This window comes from Salmo salar, chromosome ssa03 (assembly GCF_905237065.1).
Source record: "Salmo salar chromosome ssa03, Ssal_v3.1, whole genome shotgun sequence".
NCBI lineage: Eukaryota > Metazoa > Chordata > Actinopteri > Salmoniformes > Salmonidae > Salmo > Salmo salar.
This window is the reverse complement of record NC_059444.1, coordinates 44,799,066-44,818,609: the sequence shown is the minus strand read 5'-3', so window position 1 is coordinate 44,818,609 and position 19,544 is coordinate 44,799,066. Positions and strand designations below refer to the sequence as shown.

The following is a 19,544-nucleotide window of genomic DNA, read 5'->3' as shown; positions in this document are numbered from 1 at the left end:
CCCTGCCTTTCTAAAGTCTTCGAAAGCCAAGTTAACAAACAGATCACTGACCATTTCGAATCCCACCGTAACTTCTACGCTGTGCAATCCAGTTTCCGAGCTGGTCACGGGTGCACCTCAGCCACGCTCAAGGTATTAAACGATATCATAACCGCCATCGATAAAAGACAGTACTGTGCAGCTGTCTTCATCGACCTGGCCAAGGCTTTTGACTCTCAATCACCATATCCATATCGGCAGACTCAACAGCCTTGGTTTCTCAAATGACTGCCTCACCTGGTTCACCAACTACTTCTCAGACAGAGTTCAGTGTGTCAAATCGGAGGGCCTGTTTTCCGGACCTCTGGCAGTCTCTATGGGGGTACCACAGAGTTCAATTCTCGAGCCGACTCTTTTCTCTGTATATATCAACGATGTCGCTCTTGCTGCTGTATACATCCGGCCCTTTGGACACTGTTAACTAACCTCCAAACGAGCTTCAATGCCGTACAACACTCCTTCCGTGGTCTCCAACTGCTCTTAAAAGCTAGTAAAACCAAATGCATGCTTTTCAATCGTTCGCTGCCCGCACCCGCCTGCCCGTCCAGCATCACTACTCTGGACGGTTCTGACTACAAATACCTAGGTGTCTGGCTAGACTGTAAACTCTCCTTCCAGACTGATATTAAACATCTCCAATCCAAAATTAAATCTAGAATCGGCTTCCTATTTCGCAACAAAGTCTCCTTCACTCACACCGCCAAACATACCCTCGTAATACTGACTATCCTACCGATCCTCGATTTCTGCGATGTCATTTACAAAATAGCTTCCAATACTCTACTCAGCAAACTATCACAGTGCCATCCGTTTTGTCACCAAAGCCCCTTATACCACCCACCACTGCGACCTGTATGCTCTAGTCGGCTGGCCCTCGCTACATATTCGCGGCCAGACCCACTGGCTCCAGGTCATCTATAAGTCTATACTACGTAAAGCTCCGCCTTATCTCAGCTCACTGGTCACGATAACAACACCCACCCGTAGCATGTGCTCCAGAAGGTATATCTCACTGGTCATCCCCAAAGCCAACAACTCCTTTGGCCGCCTTTCCTTCCACTTCTCTGATGCCAATGACTGGAACAAATTACAAAAATCGCTGAAGCTGGAAACTTATATTTCCCTCACTAACTTAAAACATCAGCTATCTGAGCAGCTAACCGATCGCTGTAGCTGTACATAGCCCATCTGTAAATCGCCCACCCAATCTACCTACCTCATCCCCATATTGTTTTCATTTACTTTTCTGCTCTTTTGCACACCAGTATTTCTACTTGCACATCATCTGCTCATCTATCACTCCAGTGTTAATTTGCTAAACTGTAATTACTTCGCTACTATGGCCTATTTATTGCCTTACCTCCTCACGCCATTTACACACACTGTATATAGACTTTCTTTTTTTCTGTTGTGTTATTGACTGTACACTTGTTTATTCCATGTGTAACTCTGTGTTGTTGTTTGTGTCGCACTGCTTTGCTTTATCTTGGCCAGGTCGCAGTTGTAAATGTGAACTTGTTCTCAACTAGCCTACCTGGTTAAATAAAGGTTAAATATTTTTTATTTTTTTTAAATGTAAGCATTCAGATGTTTTATTTGTTGAATATTTTAATGTATTTGGAAACAGTATTTTCAAATACTTATTTCAAATACTATTCACCTGGGTTAAATGCATGGGAGTGTATTTTTACATTTTAGTCATTTAGCAGACGCTCTTATCCAGAGCGACTTACAGTAGTGAATGCATACATTTTACAATTTTTTTTTCTCCGTACTGGTCCCCCGTGGGAATCAAACCCACAACCCTGGCGTTGCAAACACCATGCTCTATCAACTGAGCCACACGGTTTCAAATACAATTTGGCAGATTATTTGGTTTTTACAAATACAATTCAAATACTGAAATAAAAGTACTTGTTTTGAGCTGTATATTAAATACCAGCTACTCAAATACACATGTATTTGAACCCAGTTCTGTGAGAGAGAGAATTAAGGAAAGCTTTGACTATGTACAGACTGAGTGAGCATGGCCTTGCTATTGAGAAAGGCAGCAGTAGGCAGACCTGGATCTCAAGAGAAAACAAGCTATGTGCACACCGCCCACAAAGTCAGGTGGAAACTGAACTGCACTTCATAACCTCCTGCCAAATGTATGACCATATTAGAGACACATATTTCCCTCAGATTACACAAAGCATTCCAAAGCAAATCCAATTTTGATAAGAGCATCTGCTAAATGACTTTAAATGTAAATGTAAAATAAACTTCCATATCTATTGGGTGAAATACCACAGTATGCCATCACAGCAGCAAGATTTGTGACCTGTTGCCACAAGAAAAGGGCAACCAGTGAAGAACACCATTGTACATTTGTATTTATTTTATTTAACCTTTATTTAACTAGGCAAGTCAGTTAAGAACAAATTCTTATTTACAATGATGGCCTACCAAAAGGGAAAAGGCCTACCAAAAGGCAAAAGTCCTCCTGCTGGGACGGGGGCCTGGAATTAAAAAAATAAATACAATATAAATATAGGACAAAACACACATCACAACAAGAGAGACAACACAACACCACAAAAAGAGAGACCTAAGACAACAACACAAGGCAGCAAAACATGACAACACAGCATGGTAGCAACACAACATGACAACAACATGGTAGCAGCACAACATGGTAGCACTACAAAAACATGCTACAAACATTATTGGGCAAAGTCAACAGCACAAAGGTCAAGAAGGTAGAGACAACAATACATCATACAAAGCAGCCACAACTGTCAGTAAGTGTCCATGGCTAAGTCTTTGAAAGAAGAGATTGAGATAAAACTGTCCAGTTTGAGTGTTTGTTGCAGCTCGTTCCAGTCGCTAGCTGCAGCGAACTGGAAAGAGGAGCGACCCAGGGATGTGTGTGCTTTGGGGACCTTTAACAGAATGTGACTGGCAGAACGGGGTTGTATGTGGAGAATGAGGGCTGCATTAGATAGCTCAGATAGGGATGAGTGAGGCCTAAGAGGGTTTTATAAATAAGCATCAACCAGTGGGTCTTGTGACTGGTATACAGAGATGACCAGTATAGAGTAAGTATAGATGTGTATAGAGTGCAGTGATGTGTCCTATAAGGAGCATTGGTGGCAAATCTGATGGCCAAATGGTAAAGAACATCTAGCCGCTCGAGAGCACCCTTACCTGACGATCTATAAATTATGTCTCCGTAATCTAGCATGGGTAGGATGGTCATCTGAATCAGGGTTAGTTTGGCAGCTGGGGTGAATGAGGAGCGATTACGATAGAGGAAACCAAGTCTAGATTTAACTTTAGCCTGCAGCTTTGATATATGCTGAGAGAAGGACAGCGCACCGTCTAGCTATACTCCCAAGTACTTGTATGAGGTGACTACCTCAAGCTCTAAACCCTCAGAGGTAGTAATAACACCTGTGGGAAGAGGGGCATTCTCTTACCAAACCACATGACCTTTGTTTTGGAGGTGTTTAGAAAAAGGTTAAGGGTAGAGAAAGCTTTTTGGACACTAAGAAAGCTTTGTTGTAGAGCATTTAACACAAAATAAAGTAACTAAACTTTGGGCTTTCCGATAGCCTGAGTGCACTTATTTCTCATTTGCCTGAACAAGAGCCAGTCAGACTGAGTATGTGTGTGCCGAGCCTTTCGCCAAATGCAATTCTTGAGGTGGAGTAACTCTGCTAGTTCACAGTCTAACCAGGGGCTGAACCTGTTTTTTTTATTCTAATTTTCTTTATGGGGGTGTGTTTGTTAACAATACCACTGAAAATATAAAAAAAGAAGGTCCAAGTGTCTTCGACAGAGGGGATCAAGCTGATTCTATACCAATTTACAGACGCCAGTTTATGAAGAAAGGCTTGCTCATTCAAGTTTTTTAGCAAGCGTATATGACAAATCAGGACAGGTCGTTTCACTGAGCAGCCATTACGAACACAGGCTGTAAAACAGTGATCACTAAGGTCATTACAGAAAGCACCAGACTGATACCTATCAGGATTATTTGTGAGGATAACATCAAGGAGAGTAGCCTTTTCTGGGTGTTTGGAGTCATAGCTTGTGGGATTGGTAATAATCTGAGAGATTTGGGGAATCCCATTGCTTTAGGACTTGGTCAGATGGTTTAAGCATGTCCCAGTTTAGGTCACCTAGCAGAACAAATTCAGACTTAGTGTAAGTGGCCAGGAGAGTGCTTAGGGCAGGTAGGGTACAGGCCGGCGCTGATGGAAGACGATAGCACCCAGCAACAGTAAACAAAGAGCTATTTGAATGTTTAATGCTTAAACCCAGCAAATCACATTTTTGGGGACAGACTTGGTGGAGACAACGGAGCACTGAAGGTGATCATTGGTAACGATAGCCACTCCCCCACCTTCGGAAGATCTGTTTTGCACGAAGAAGGTTATAACCAGAAAGGTTAACATCAGTATTCAAAACAGTCTTCCTTAACCACGTCTCAGTAACGACCAACACATCTGGATTGGAGCTGTGAACCCACACCTTCCATTGATCCATTTTAAGTAATAAGCTTCAAGTGTTAACGTGCAGAATACCCAGGCTTTTACGAGAGCAGAAATCAGTGAAGCAGATATCAGAGCAGGATTGGGGCTAGCAACAGTAGATGGGCCAGGGTGTACATGCACATTACCAGATATCATCAGCATTAATACAATCAAGGCACGGCAGAGGACAGAGAGAGCTCTGCAGTGCTGATTTATGACATCTGAATGTGCATCAGATGGAAACAAGATCATATTGTACATCAATTTCATCAGGTAACATGAACACAAAACCGACGAGAGGTAAATACAACCCATATTCATGTTTATTTATTTTCCCTTTTGTACATAACCATAATATGAGATTTGAAATATCTATATTTCTTTGAAACTTTAGTGAGTGTAACGTTTACTGTTCATTTTTGATTATTTCACTTTTGTTTATTATCTATTTCACTTGCTTGGCAATGTAAACATATGTTTCCCATGCCAATAAAGCCCATTGAATTTAGAGAGAGAGAGCGAGAGAGGGAGAGAGAGATGGCTCTCGCTACCTTGAGCTTGGCACAGGAATAATGAAATAAGTGAATTGGCTGTGAAGTACTCTCAGGGCGCCCTGATTCGTGAAGTAGGAAGGAAAGGGACAAAGAAGAGGAAAACAGAAACATCCACAGTAATCTTGAGTTGCCATGCTGAGAATTAAATTATCCTCCTCCCTTACAAAACATTTACCTTTACATTTTAGTAATTTTGTAGAAGCTCTTATCCAGAAGCACTTACAGTCAGTCCATTCATAGCTGCTTTATTGAGTAAAAGTTACTATCGGCAAAGTCAGTGCTCGTAAGAAAAGACACGTGTTAGTGCAAGAAAGCAAAGGGGGATACGTAGTCAGTTGCACAACTGAATGCATTCACCCAAAATGTATCTTCCATATTTAACCCAGCCCCCCAGAGAAGTGCGGGGGGCTGCCTTATCGTGATCCACCTAGCCATCTCTGGGAATTGAACCAGCGACCTTTCGACTTTGGCCCAACGCTCTTTACTGCTAGGCTAAAGACAAGGTCAAGAGTGGTCTTCAAAATGGTAGGATTTGGATACAATTTCCTGGTGATATGAATTTAGTTAGAGTGGCACAGTGGTCTAAGACACTGCATCTCAGTGCAAGAGGTGTCACTGCAGTACCTGGTTCGAATCCAGGCTGCATCACAGCCGGCCGTGATTGGGAGTCCCATAGGGCGAGGCACAATTGGCCCAGCGTAGTCCAGGCTAATTTATTATCGTAGATAATAATTTGTTCTTAACTGACTTGCTTAGTTAAATAAATCAAATAAAAGTGTTGTACCCACAGCAACCACTGCTGCAGTTGATGGACATAGAAAACCTAGGAAAAATCTTTCCTTTGTGTTACACCAATGAATCACCTCTGGGAGAATGTCAGAGCTGTGGACATTGTTCTCTTTACTCTATCCCCAATCATCAACTTTAGACCAAGCTTAGCTGAAATTTTTCCACAAATCGCCCACTGTCGTCAAATGCTTGATTTACGGAAAAAGTATTTGTGCAAGGTCTGTGCGCATAGCCAGTGAACTTGCGTGAACTAGTCTAAACCTCTCCCTCAACGTGATCAAGACAAAGGAGATGATTGTGGACTACAGGAAAAAGAGGACCGAGTACGCCCCCATTCTCATCGACGGGGCTGCAGTGGAGCAGGTTGAGAGCTTCAAGTTCCTTGATGTCCACATCACCAACAAACTAACATGGTCCAAGCACACCATGACAGTCGTGAAGCGGGCACGACAAAACCTATTCCCCTCAGGAGACTGAAAAGATTTGGCATGGGTCCTCAGATCCGCAAAAGGTTCTACAGCTGCACCATCGAGAGCATCCTGACTGGTTGCATCACTGCCTGGTATGGCAACTGCTCGGCCTCCGACCGCAAGGCACTACAGAGGGTAATGCGAATGGCCCAGTACATCACTGGGGCCAAGCTTCCTGCCATCCAGGACCTATATACCAGGTGGTGTCAGAGGAAGGCCCTGAAAATTGTCAGACTCCAGCCACCCTAGTCATAGACTGTTCTCTCTGCTACCACACGGCAAGCGGTACCGGAGCGCCAAGTCTAGGTCCAATAGGCTTCTAAACAGCATCTACCCCTAAGCCATAAGACTCCTGAACATCTAGTCAAATGGCTACTCAGACTATTCACATTGCCTGCCCCCCCCCCCTCTCCACACCACTGCCACTCTCTGTTGTCATCTATGCATAGTCACTTTAATTAACTCTACCTACATGTACATACTACCTCAACTAACCGGTGACCCCGCACATTGACTCTGTACCGGCACTCCCCCTGTATATATTGTTATTTTTTACTACTCCTCTTTAATTACTTGTTACTTTTATCTCTTATTCTTATCCGTATTTTTTTAAACTGCACTGTTGTTTAGGGACTCCTAAGTAAGCATTTCACTGTAAGGTCTACACCTGTTGTATTTGGCGCATGTGACTAATAAAATTTGATTTGATTTAAAGTGGATGGTTACTCTAGGACTCTCCAACCTGTGTTGTGTGTGTTTTTTCTAACAGACGTGGATGACTGCCAGTCCAATCCTTGTCTAAACGGAGGCACCTGCATCGACAAGATCGACTCATTTGTCTGCCTCTGTCTGCCCAGCTACGCAGGAGACACCTGTGAGAAGGGTAAGACAGTGAATACACACTGATCAACACATGTCACAAGCATGGAAACACACTATAGTCAATACACACAGCCTAAACGGAGAGAGAGACACTTTCATCTAACATACACTTCTCCAAATTATATAGGGGCATGTTTTACATTTAACCATGAAGCCTTATGGAAAATAATATCTCAATTTGTGATGTTTTGTTTTTGCTGTTTTTGCTGTTTTTTGTTTAGCTCTATAAACGTGTCGACAGTAAATACCTAGATACAGTATCTACAGGGTTCAGGATGATGTTGCCTGTCTGCTATCAGCAGTGTACAGCAGCCGGCTGTGATCCAGATCATCTTGATCAGCGTTATGTGCAGTATCGGCTTACAGCTGTATCAGCGCCTAACATCACAGTGCACTATCTATCAATCAATCAAATGTATTTATAAAGCCCTTTTTATATCAGCAGATGTCACGAAGTGCTATACAGAAACCCAGCCTAAAACCCCAAACAGCAAGAAATGCATATGTAGTAGCATGGTGGCTAGGAAAAACTCCCTGGAAAGGCAGGAACCAAGGAAGAAACCTAGAGAGAAATCAGGCTCTGAGGGATGGCCAGTCCTCTTCTGGCTGTGCCGGGTGGAGATTATAAGAGTACATGGCCATTTAAGGCCAGATTGTTATTCAAGATGTTCAAACGTTCATAGATGACCAGCAGGGTCAAATAATAATAATCACAGTGGTTGTAGAGGGTGCAACAGGTCTGTTACCTGTTAGCTGAAGTGGTCCATCAGTCAATTTCTTGGGCTACTATACCCATTTTGTCAATTGGCCTGGACCCTTTTACTACACGGACCCCTGCTGATCCACCACGACTGATCTGCCGACGTAACCGCACGAGGGGGCTACAACAGACTTCTTCCATCGCGACTTCCCTCTATGGCCCTTCTGCTAGCCTGCTATCCCCGGCCCGCTAGCTGTTTGAATCGCCATGTCTCCAGCCCGTCCAGCTACTCATTGGACTCTATGATCACTCGGCTACGCATGCCTCTCCCTAATGTCAATATGCCTTGTCCATTGCTGTTTTGGTTAGTGATTGTCTTATTTCACTGTAGAGCCTCCAGCCCTGCTCAATATGCCTCCACTAACCCTCTTGTCCCACCTCCCACACATGCGGTGACCTCACCTGGTTTAATTGATGTTTCTAGAGACAATACCTCTCTCATCATCACTCAATGCCTAGGTTTACCTCCACTGTATTCACATCCTACCATACCTTTGTCTGTTCATTATGCATTGAATCTATTCTACCGCGAGAGATAGCCTGCAGAGTTCTGTCTTACTATCCAGGTCTGTGCCCAAACAATTTGAGCTTCTACTTTTAAAAATCCATCTTTCCAGAAACAAGTCTCTTACCGTTGCCGCTTGCTATAGACCACCTTCTGCTCCCAGCTGTGCCCTGGACACCATATGTGAATTGATTGCCCCCCATCTATCTTCAGAGCTCGTGCTGTTAGGTGACCTAAACTGGGACATGTTTAACACCCCGGCCATCCTACAATCTAAGCTTGATGCCCTCAATCTCACACAAATTATCAATAAATCTACCAGGTACAACCCCAAATCTGTAAACACAGGTACCCTCATAGATATAATCCTAACCAACCTGCCCTCCAAATACACCTCTGTTGTCTTCAACCAGGATCTCAGCGATCACTGCCTCATTGGTTGCGTCCGTAATGGATCTGCGGTCAAACGACCACCCCTCATCACTGTCAAACGCTCCCTAAAACACTTCAGCGAGCAAGCCTTTCTAATCGACCTTGCCCGGGTATCCTAGAAGGATATTGACCTCATTCCGTCAGTAGAAGATGCCTGGTTATTCTTTAAAAGTGCTTTCCTCACAATTTTCTTTTAAACAGGAACAGATATAGCCCGTGGTTCACTCCAGACCTGACTGCCCTTGACCAGCACAAAAACATCCTGTGGCGTAAGGCATTAGCATCGAATAGCCCCCCACGATATGCACGTTTTCAGTGAAGTTAGGAACCAGTATACACAGGCAGTTAGGAAAGCAAAGGCTAGCGTTTTCAAACAGAAATTTTATTTGCATTCTGCAGCACAAACTCCAAAAAGATCTGGGACACTGTAAAGTCCATGGAGAATAAGAGCACCTCCTCCCAGCTGCCCACTGCACTGAGGCTAGGAAACACTGTCACCAACGATAAATCCACAATAATTGAGAATTTCAATAAGCATTTTTCTACGGCTGGCCATGCTTTCCACCTGGCCCCCCTACCCTGGTCAATAGCCCTGCAACCCCCACAGCAACTTGCCCAAGCATCCCCCATTTCTCCTTCACCCAAATCCAGATAGCTGATGTTCTAAAAGAGCTGCAAAATCTGGACCCCTACAAATCAGCTGGGCTAGACAATCTGGACCCTCTCTTTCTAAAATGATCAGCCGAAATTGTTGCAACCCCTATTACTAGCCTTTTCAACCTTTAGGGATCTCGCATCGTCTGAGATCCCTAAAGATTGGAAAGCTGCCGCGGTCATCCCCCTCTTCAAAGGTGGAGACTCTCTAGACCCAAACTGCTACAGACCTAAATCTATCCTACCCTGCCTTTCTAAGGTCTTCAAAAGCCAAGTTAACAAACAGATCACCGACCATTTTGAATCCCACCGTACCTTCTCCGCTATGCAATCTGGTTTCCGAGCTGGTCAAGGGTGCACCTCAGCCACGCTCGAGGTCCTAAACGATATCATAACCGCCAATGATGAGAGACAATACTGTTCAGCTGTATTCATCGATCTGGCCAAGGCTTTCGACTCTGTCAATCACCACATTTTTATCGGCAGACTCAACAGCCTTGGTTTCTCAAATGACTGCCTTGCCTGGTTCACCAACTACTTCTCAGACAGAGTTCAGTGTGTCAAATCGGAGGGCCTGTTGTCCAGACCTCTGGTAGTCTCTATGGGGGTGCCACAGGGTTCAATTCTCGGGCCGACTCTTTTCTCTGTATACATCAATGATGTCGCTCTTGCTGCTGGTGATTCTCTGATCCACCTCTACGCAGACGACAACATTCTGTATACTTCTGGCCCTTCTTTGGACACTGTGTTAACTAACCTCCAGACGAGCTTCAATGCCATACAACTCTCCTTCCGTGGCCTCCAACTGCTCTTAAATGCAAGTAAAACTAAAGGCATGCACTTCAACCGATCGCTGCCCGTACCTGCATGCCCATCCAGCATCGCTACTCTGGACGGTTCTGACTTAGAATATGTGGACAACTACAAATACCTAGGTGTCTGGTTAGACTGTAAACTCTCCTTCCAGACTCATATTAAACATCTCCAATCCAAAATTAAATCTAGAATCGGCTTCCTATTCCGCAACAAAGCATCCTACACTCATGCTGCCAAACATACCCACGTAAAACTGACTATCCTACCGATCCGATTGACTTCGGCGATGTCATTTATAAAATAGCCTCCAACACTATACTTAGCAAATGGGATGCAGTCTATCACAGTGCCACCCGTTTTGTCACCAAATCCCCATATACTACCCACCACTGCGACCTGTATGCTCTCATTGGCTGGCCCTCGCTTCCTATTCGTCGCCAAACCCACTGGCTCCAGGTCATCTATAAGTCTTTGCTAGGTAAAGCCCCACCTTATCTCAGCTCACTAGTCACCATAGCAGCACGCACCTGTAGCACGCGCTCCAGCAGGTATATTTCACTGGTCACCCCCAAAGCCAATTCCTCCTTTGGCCGCCTTTCCTTCCAGTTCTCTGCTGCCAATGACTGGAACGAATTGAAAAAAATCACTGAAGCTGGAGACTCATATCTCCTGCACTAACTTTAAGCACCAGCTGTCAGAGCAGTTCACAGATCACTGCACCTGTACATAGCCCATCTGTAAATAACCCATCCAACTACCTCATCGCCATACTGGTATTTATTTGTTTTGCTCCATTGCACCCCAGTATCTCTACTTGCACATTCATCTTCTGCACATCTATCACTCCAGTGTTTAATTGCTAAATTGTAATTATTTCGCCACTGTGGCCTATTTATTGCCTTACCTCCCTTATCTTACCTCATTTGCACACACTGTATATAGACTTTTTTCTATTGTGTTATTGACTGTATGTTTTGTTTATTCCATGTGTAACTCTGTGTTGTTTGTGTCGAACTGCTTTGCTTTATCTTGGCCAGGTCGCAGTTGTAAATGAGAACTTGTTCTCAACTAGCCTACCTGGTTAAATAAAGGTGAAAAAAAATAAGTACCTCAGGAGTAAATGTTAGTTGGCTTTTCATAGCCGATCATTCAGAGGTCTAGACAGCAGGTGCGGTAGAGAGGAGGAGAGGGTTGAAAACAGCAGGTCCGGGACAAGGTAGCATATCCATTGAACAGGTCAGGGTTCCCTAGCCGCAGGAAGAACAGTTGAAACTGGAGCAGCAGCACGACCAGGTGGACTGTGGACAGTCAGGAGTCATCAGGCCAAGTAGTCCTGAGGCATGGTCCTAGGGCTCAGGTCCTGAGGGAGGGAGGGAGGAGGGAGGGAGGGAGGGAGGGAGGGAGGGAGGGAGGGAGGGAGGGAGGGAGAGAAAATTGGAGGGATCATACTTAAATTCACACAGGACACGAGATACAACAGACTGACCCTAGTCCCCCGGTACATAGATTATTGCAGCATAGATACTGAGACAGGGGTGGGTCGGGAGACACTGTGGCCCCGTCCGACAATACCCCCAGACAGGGCCAACCAGGCAAGATATAACCCCACCCACTTTGTCAAAGCACAGCCCCCACACCACTAGAGGGATATCAACAGACCACCAACTTACTACCCTGAGACAAGGCTGAGTTTAGCCCACGAAGATCTCCACCGCACGAGCCTGAGAGGGCGCAAAACCGGACAGGAAGATCACGTCTGTGACTCAACCCACTCAAGTGACGCACTCCTCCTAGGGACAGCATGGAAGAGCACTAGTAAGCCAGTGACTCAGTCCCCGTAATAGGGTCAGAGGCAGAGAATCCCAGTGGAGAGAGGGGTGCTGGCCAGGCAGAGACAGCAAGGGCAGTTCGTCGCTCCAGTGCCTTGCCATTCACCTTCGCACCCCTGGAGTATCACTCACCGGCTATCAGGCATTGTATCTGTACCTGTCACTGTGCTGCAGAGAGCTGCCTGATATATGTACACCGAAACACACGCACGCGCACACACTGAAACGAGCGCAGACACGCACTCAAACAAGTGCATACACACACACACACACCTCACTGGCTTCAGAGTCAGACAGCCGCCCACAACTCCTCATTTGTCCTCCCCCGTGTGTGCAGAAACACTAATAGCAATGAGGATTAATGAATACATAACACTTAGTTATTAATGAGTCCTCATAATGCACAATAATGAGTCCTCCCCATGCAGAGAAAGGAACAACGTGTGCCGAGAATGGAAATGCATAATCCATGATTGCAGGTTTAGTGTTTCATTCACTCTCACAGGATTTTAACACCATTAATATGTGTCCTTGCAGGTCCTGAGAGGTACAATACTGGATGAAAGGTTGAAAGGGTATGAGAATAATCTTCTCTCCCTTTGATCCACCTCTCACTCTGTCCCTCTTTTCATCTATCTTCCTACTCTCCTTCATCTCTTTCCCTCCCCTATCTCTTTCACTCAATCTCTTTTTCTCTTCATTGCCTCCTTTATCGGTCTTTCTTTGCCCCCTCCCATCTTCCATACACTTACCTCTCTCGCCTATCCCTCTCTCCTCCCTTCATCCCTCCACCTCTCTCCTTTCTCCCTCTACTCTTAGACGTTGAGAATTGTGAACATGGATGGAGGAAGTTCCATGGCCACTGCTACAGGTGCGTGAGAAAATAAGACCGTTCTACAAACTTCTAAAAAAGCTTTTACTTCAAACTTCGACAAGCCTCTAAACATTCATTTCAAATCAAATCAAAGTTTATTTGTCATCTACAGTGCCTTCGGAAAGTATTCAGACCCCTTGACTTTTTCCACATTTTGTTATGTTACAGCCTTATTCTAAAATGGATTAAATATATATTTTTTCCTCAGCAATCTACACACAATACTCCATAATGACAAAGCAAAAAAAGATTTTTAGAAATGTTTGTAAATTTTATTTTTAAAAACATACCTTATTTACATAAGTATTCAGACCCTTTGCTATGAGACTCGAAATTGACTTCAAGTGCATCCTGTTTCCATTGATTGCCAGGTCGCAATTGTAAATGAGAACTTGTTCTCAACTTGCCTACCTGGTTAAATAAAGGTGAAATAAATAAAATAAATAAATTGATCATCCTTGAGATGTTTCTACAACTTTATTGGAGTCCACCTGTGGTAAATTCAATTGATTGGACATGATTTGATACACCTGTCTATATTAGGACCCACAGTTGACAGTGTATGTCAGAGCAAAAACCAAGCCATGAGGTCGAAGGAATTGTCAGTAGAGCTCATCCCAAACCATCTCAATTTGGTTGAGGTCAGGGGATTGTGGAGTCAAGGTCATCTGATGCAGCACTCCATCACTCTCCTCCTTGGTAAAATAGCCCTTACACAGCCTGGAGGTGTGTTGGATCATTGTTCTGTTGAAAAATAAATGATAGTCCCACTAAGCCCAAACCAGATGGGATGGTGTATCGCTGCAGAATGCTGTGGTAGTCATGCTGGTTAAGTGTGCCATGAATTCTAAATAAATCACTGACAGTGTCACTAGCAAAGCACCCCCACACCATCACACCTCCTCCTCCATTCTTTATGGTGGGAAATACACATGCGGAGATCATCCGTTCATCCACACCGCGTCTCACAAAGACAGTGGTTGGAACCAAATATCTCCAATTTGGACTCCAGACCAAAGGACAGATATCCACCAGTCTAATGTCCATTGCTTGTGTTTCTTGGCCCAAGCATGTCTCTTCTTATTATTGGTGTCCTTTAGTAGTGGTTTCTTTACAGCAATTCGTCCATGAAGGCCTGATTCACACAGTCTCCTCTGAACAGTTCATGTTGAGATGTGTCTGTTACTTGAACTCTGAAGCATTTATTTGGGCTGTAATTTCTGAGGCTGGTAACTCTAATGAACTTATCCTCTGCGACAGAGGTAACTCTGGGTCTTCCATTCCTGTGGCGGTCCTCATGAGAGCCAGTTTCATCATAGCGATTGATGGTTTTTGCGACTGCACTTGAAGAAACTTTCGAAATGTTTTATATTTCCGTATTGACTGACCTTCATGTCTGAAAGTAATGATGGATGGTCATTTCTCTTTGCTTATTTGAGCTGTTCTTGCCATAATATGGACTTGGTCTTTTACCAAATAAGGCTATCTTCTGTGTACCCCCGCTACCTAGTCACAACACAACTGATTGGCTCTAACGCATTAACCTGTTATGGCTAGGGGGCAGTATTTTCACGGCCGGATAAAAAACGTACCCGATTTAATCTGATTATTACTCCTGCCCAGAAACTAGAATATGCATATAATTATTGGCTTTGGATAGAAAACACCCTAAAGTTTCTAAAACTGTTTGAATGGTGTCTGTGAGTATAACAGAACTCATATGGCAGGCAAAAACCTGAGAAGATTCCATACAGGAATTGACCTGTCTGACAAGTTCTTGTTCATCTTGGCTCTTTTTATTGAAGACTGAGGATCTTTGCTGTAACGTGACACTTCCTACGGCTCCCATAGGCTCTCAGAACCCGGGAAAAAGCTGAATGATATCGAGGCAGCCTCTGGCTGAAACACATTATCGCCTTTGGTAAGTGGCCGATCAGAGGACAATGGGCTTAGGCGCGTGCACGAGTCGACCCCATGCTTTATTTTCTTTCGTCTTTTTTCCTAAACGCAGATTCCCGGTCAGAATATTATCGCTTTTTTACGAGAAAAATGGCATAAAAATTGATTTTAACCTCTTACATCTAGACGTTCCGCTAGCGGAACACCTGCTCCAATATCCAATGATAGGCGTGGCGCGAATTACAAATTCCTCAAAAATACAAAAACTTCAATTTTTCAAACATATGACTATTTCACAGCATTTTAAAGATAAGACTCTCCTTTATCTAACCACACTGTCCGATTTCAAAAAGGCTTTACAGCGAAAGCAAAACATTAGATTATGTCAGCAGAGTACCAAGCCAGAAATAATCAGACACCCATTTTTCAAGCTAGCATATAATGTCACAAAAACCCAGAAGACAGCTAAATGCAGCACTAACCTTTGATGATCTTCATCAGATGACACACCTAGGACATTATGTTATACAATACATGCATGTTTTGTTCAATCAAGTTCATATTTATATTAAAAAAAACGCTTTTTACATTAGCATGTGACGTTCAGAACTAGCATACCCCCGCAAACTTCCGGTGAATTTACTAAATTACTCACGATAAACGTTCACAAAAAGCATAACAATTATTTTAAGAATTATAGATACATAACTCCTCTATTCACTCGATATGTCCGATTTTAAAATAGCTTTTTGGTGAAAGCACATTTTGCAATATTCTAAGTACATAGCCCAGGCATCACGGGCTAGCTATTTAGACACCCGGCAAGTTTAGCACTCACCAATATCAGATTTACTATTATAAAAGTTTGATTACCTTTTGTTGTCTTCGTCAGAATGCACTCCCAGGACTGCTACTTCAATAACAAATGTTGGTTTGGTCCAAAATAATCCATCGTTATATCCGAATAGCGGCGTTTTGTTCGTGCGTCCCAGACACTATCCGAATGGTAAAGAAGGGTCGCGCGCATGGCGCATGCTAGTTCTGAACGTCACATGCTAATGTAAAAAGCTGGTTTTTGATATAAATATAAACTTGATTGAACAAAACATGCATGTATGGTATAACATAATGTCCTCGGGGTGTCATCTGATGAAGATCATCAAAGGTTAGTGCTGCATTTAGCTGTGGTTTGGATTTATGTGACATTATATGCTAGCTTGAAAAATGGGTGTCTGATTATTTCTGGCTGGGTACTCTGCTGACATAATCTAATGTTTTGCTTTCGTTGTAAAGCCTTTTGAAATCGGACAGTGTGGTTAGATAAAGGAGAGTCTTGTCTTTAAAATGGTGTAAAATAGTCATATGTTTGAAAAATTGAAGTTTTTGTATTTTTGAGGAATTTGTAATTTGCGCCACGCCCATCATTGGCTATTGGAGCAGGTGTTCCGCTAGTGGAACGTCTAGATGTAAGAGTTAAGAAGGAAAGAAATTCCACAAATGAACTTATAAGAAGGTACACCTGTTCATTTAAATGCATTTCAGGTGACTACCTCATGAAGCTGGTTAAGAGAATGCCAAGAGTGTGCAAAGCTGTCATCAAGGCAAAATGTGGCTATTTGAAGAATCTCAAATATAAAATATATTTAGATTTAACACTTTTTTGGTTACTACATGATTCCATATGTGTTATTTCATAGTTTGTCTTCACTATTATTCTACAATGTAGAAAATAGTACAAATAAAAACCCTTGAATGAGTAAGTATTCTAAAACTTTTGGCCGGTAGTGTACATTTGCAAAAATGTAAAAAACATTGCTTTGTCATTATGGGGTATTGTGTGTCGATTGATGAGGGGAAAAAACGATTTAATCCATTTTAGAATCAGGCTGTAAGGTAACAAAATGTGGAAGAAGTCAAGGGGTCTGAGTACTTTCTGAATGCACTGTACAGAGGTTACAACAGGGTGTAAACAGTGCAACATTGCTATGAAATGCTTACTCACGAGAAACCTCTCAACATAATAACAATAATATCTTCTTGTATGTTATTCTATTGAAATGACATCTACCTGTTTCTTCACTTCAGGTACTTCTCTCACAGACACACCTGGGAGGATGCAGAGAAGGACTGCAGAGTGCACAGCGCCCATCTTAGTAGCATCACCTCAGTAACAGAGCAGGAGTTCATCAATGGTCTGGGCCATGATAACGCCTGGATTGGCCTGAATGACCGCACCGTGGAGGAGGACTTCCAGTGGACTGATGTCAATGACCTGGTGAGATTCGATATTCCTCTCTGTCAATAATACGTCATATTATGCTCAGTTTGTGAATATATGTGATATATATCTGTACTTGATCCTCACAGTTGGAATAATATGTGTAAAGTGTAACTCCAGATGTATAACTGGGTGATTATTAGTTTATAACAGATTTAAAGCCAATTTAGCATGACTACAGTATAATAGAAAATGATTACAATGTAACATAATTGTGTGGTATTGTGTAGGTATATCAGAACTGGAGAGAGAACCAGCCTGATAACTTCTTCGCGGGCGGGGAGGACTGTGTGGTGACCATCGCCCATGAGGACGGCAAGTGGAACGACGTGCCCTGCAACTATAACCTGCCCTACATCTGTAAGAAAGGCACAGGTAAAAAACAACAATGATGCATTTACATGGCAATAACGTCCTCAGTAAGGGTTTTTGAAACAGCGGGTTCCAATTGGATAGTGGCATTCGACTGGGCTGTGGCTAGAAACAGGATGTTATGTTCATTTGGCTTTAGTTGAGTCATCACGGCAAATAACGATTTTGGAAATATTGTTTCATAACCTCTCCCTCAATGTGAGCAAGACAAAGGAGCTGATCGTGGACTATAGGAAAAGGAGGGCCGAACAGGCCCCCATTAACATCAACGGGGCTGAAATGGAGCGGGTTGAGAGTTTCAAGTTCCTTGGTGTCCAACGAACTATCATGGTCCAAACACACCAAGACAGTTGTGAAGAGGGCACGACACCTTTTCCCCTCAGGAGACTGAAAAGATTTGGCATGGGTCCCCAGATCCTCAAAAAGTTCTACAGCTGCACCATCGAGAGCATCCTGACCGGTTGCATCACCGCCTGGTATGGCAACTGCTCGGCATCTGACCATAAGGCGCTACAGAGGGTAGTGCGTACGGCCCAGTACATCACTGGAGCCAAGCTTCCTGACATCCAGAACCTATATACCAGGCTGTGTCAGAGGAAGGCCCAAAAAATGGTCAAAGACTCCAGCCACCCAAGTCATAGGCTATTTTCTCTGCTACCGCACGGCAAGTGGTACCGGAGCGCCAAGTCTAGGACCAAAAGGCTCCTTAACAGCTTCTACCCTCAAGCCATAAGATTGCTGAACAATTACTCAAATGGCCACCCGGACTATTTACATTGACCCCCCCTTTGTTTTTACACTGCTGCTACTCGCTGTTAATTATCTATGCATAGTCACTTTACAAATTACCTCGACTAACCTGTACCCCCGCACATTGACTCGGTACCGGTACCCCCTGTATATAGCCTCATTATTGTTATGTAATTTTCTTGTTACTTTTAGATTTTTTTTGGTTTGCTTGTTTGTTTTTGTTTCACTGTAGTTTATTTAGTAAATATTTTCTTAACTCTATTTCTTGAACTGCATTGTTGGTTAAGGGCTTGTAAGTAAGCATTTCACGGTAAGGGCTACAACGGTTGTATTCGGCGCATCTGACAAATAACATTTGATTGGATTTGAAATCCCAAGTGTCTCCCGGCATTATACCTAAAGCGGACATTGCCATGCTGCACGGAGTCACATTAACAGAAATCCCATGCAGCCTTCTTTACAAATTCAAACACTGGAATATGAGATGTAATCTACACCTAGATTAGGCTGATAGAAATCCTCATTATTTCATCTAATTATTTTAAAATTTGAGTGTAATTATTTCTACTGTATATAGCCTACACTTTCTCGTTCTGAACTTCTATCTGGAGTGGGGCAGGTGTGGCTTCGTGACAATGACCGCAGGGGCAGCTGCTCACCGATTTGACGGCTCCAACACAGTTCCACCTGCGACACCGCCAAAACATCCGCTATGCAGGTGTCTGCTATCGCCAGTTAACGGTTGAACTGATTGAATCTAGGCCTAAATGTGGGAAAAGATGCTTGTGTATAAAGCTCCAAACAAACATATAACACAGAAGTCTGAATTGCATGGTTCTTTTTTAACTCCCAGTTGATCTAAACAGAAAACTCCATCTCTCTCTGTTGCCATTTTATCTCACCCTACGGATAATTACTTGGTCTACAAAGCCACCATTTGCCATCTTGTATAAAGCTGGCATTAAATTGCCAGTGACTGTTTTGCCCTCGGATCTGCCCACGAAGTCCCAAAATGCATCTCTTTGTTACCCTGATGTAATTGTGACACTGTGGAATGAGAACAGGAGCAAGGATTTATGAGATAGCCTGAAGCCTAGCTCCTTGAATACAGAGCGTGGAAG

The 19,544-nt window shown here is 43.4% G+C and overlaps 1 protein-coding gene across 1 annotated transcript in view; it reads left to right on the top strand.

Annotated features, from left to right (window-relative positions):
* The window catches only part of ncana (neurocan a), a 72,661-nt gene that overhangs the window by 50,821 nt on the left and 2,296 nt on the right, over window positions 1-19,544 (top strand). Inside the window, exons 14-17 of the mRNA XM_014192009.2 lie at window positions 7,142-7,255; window positions 13,070-13,121; window positions 17,109-17,298; window positions 17,532-17,676. Of these exons, the coding sequence (XP_014047484.2) occupies window positions 7,142-7,255; window positions 13,070-13,121; window positions 17,109-17,298; window positions 17,532-17,676 (501 nt within the window). The remainder of the gene's footprint in view (window positions 1-7,141; window positions 7,256-13,069; window positions 13,122-17,108; window positions 17,299-17,531; window positions 17,677-19,544) is intronic.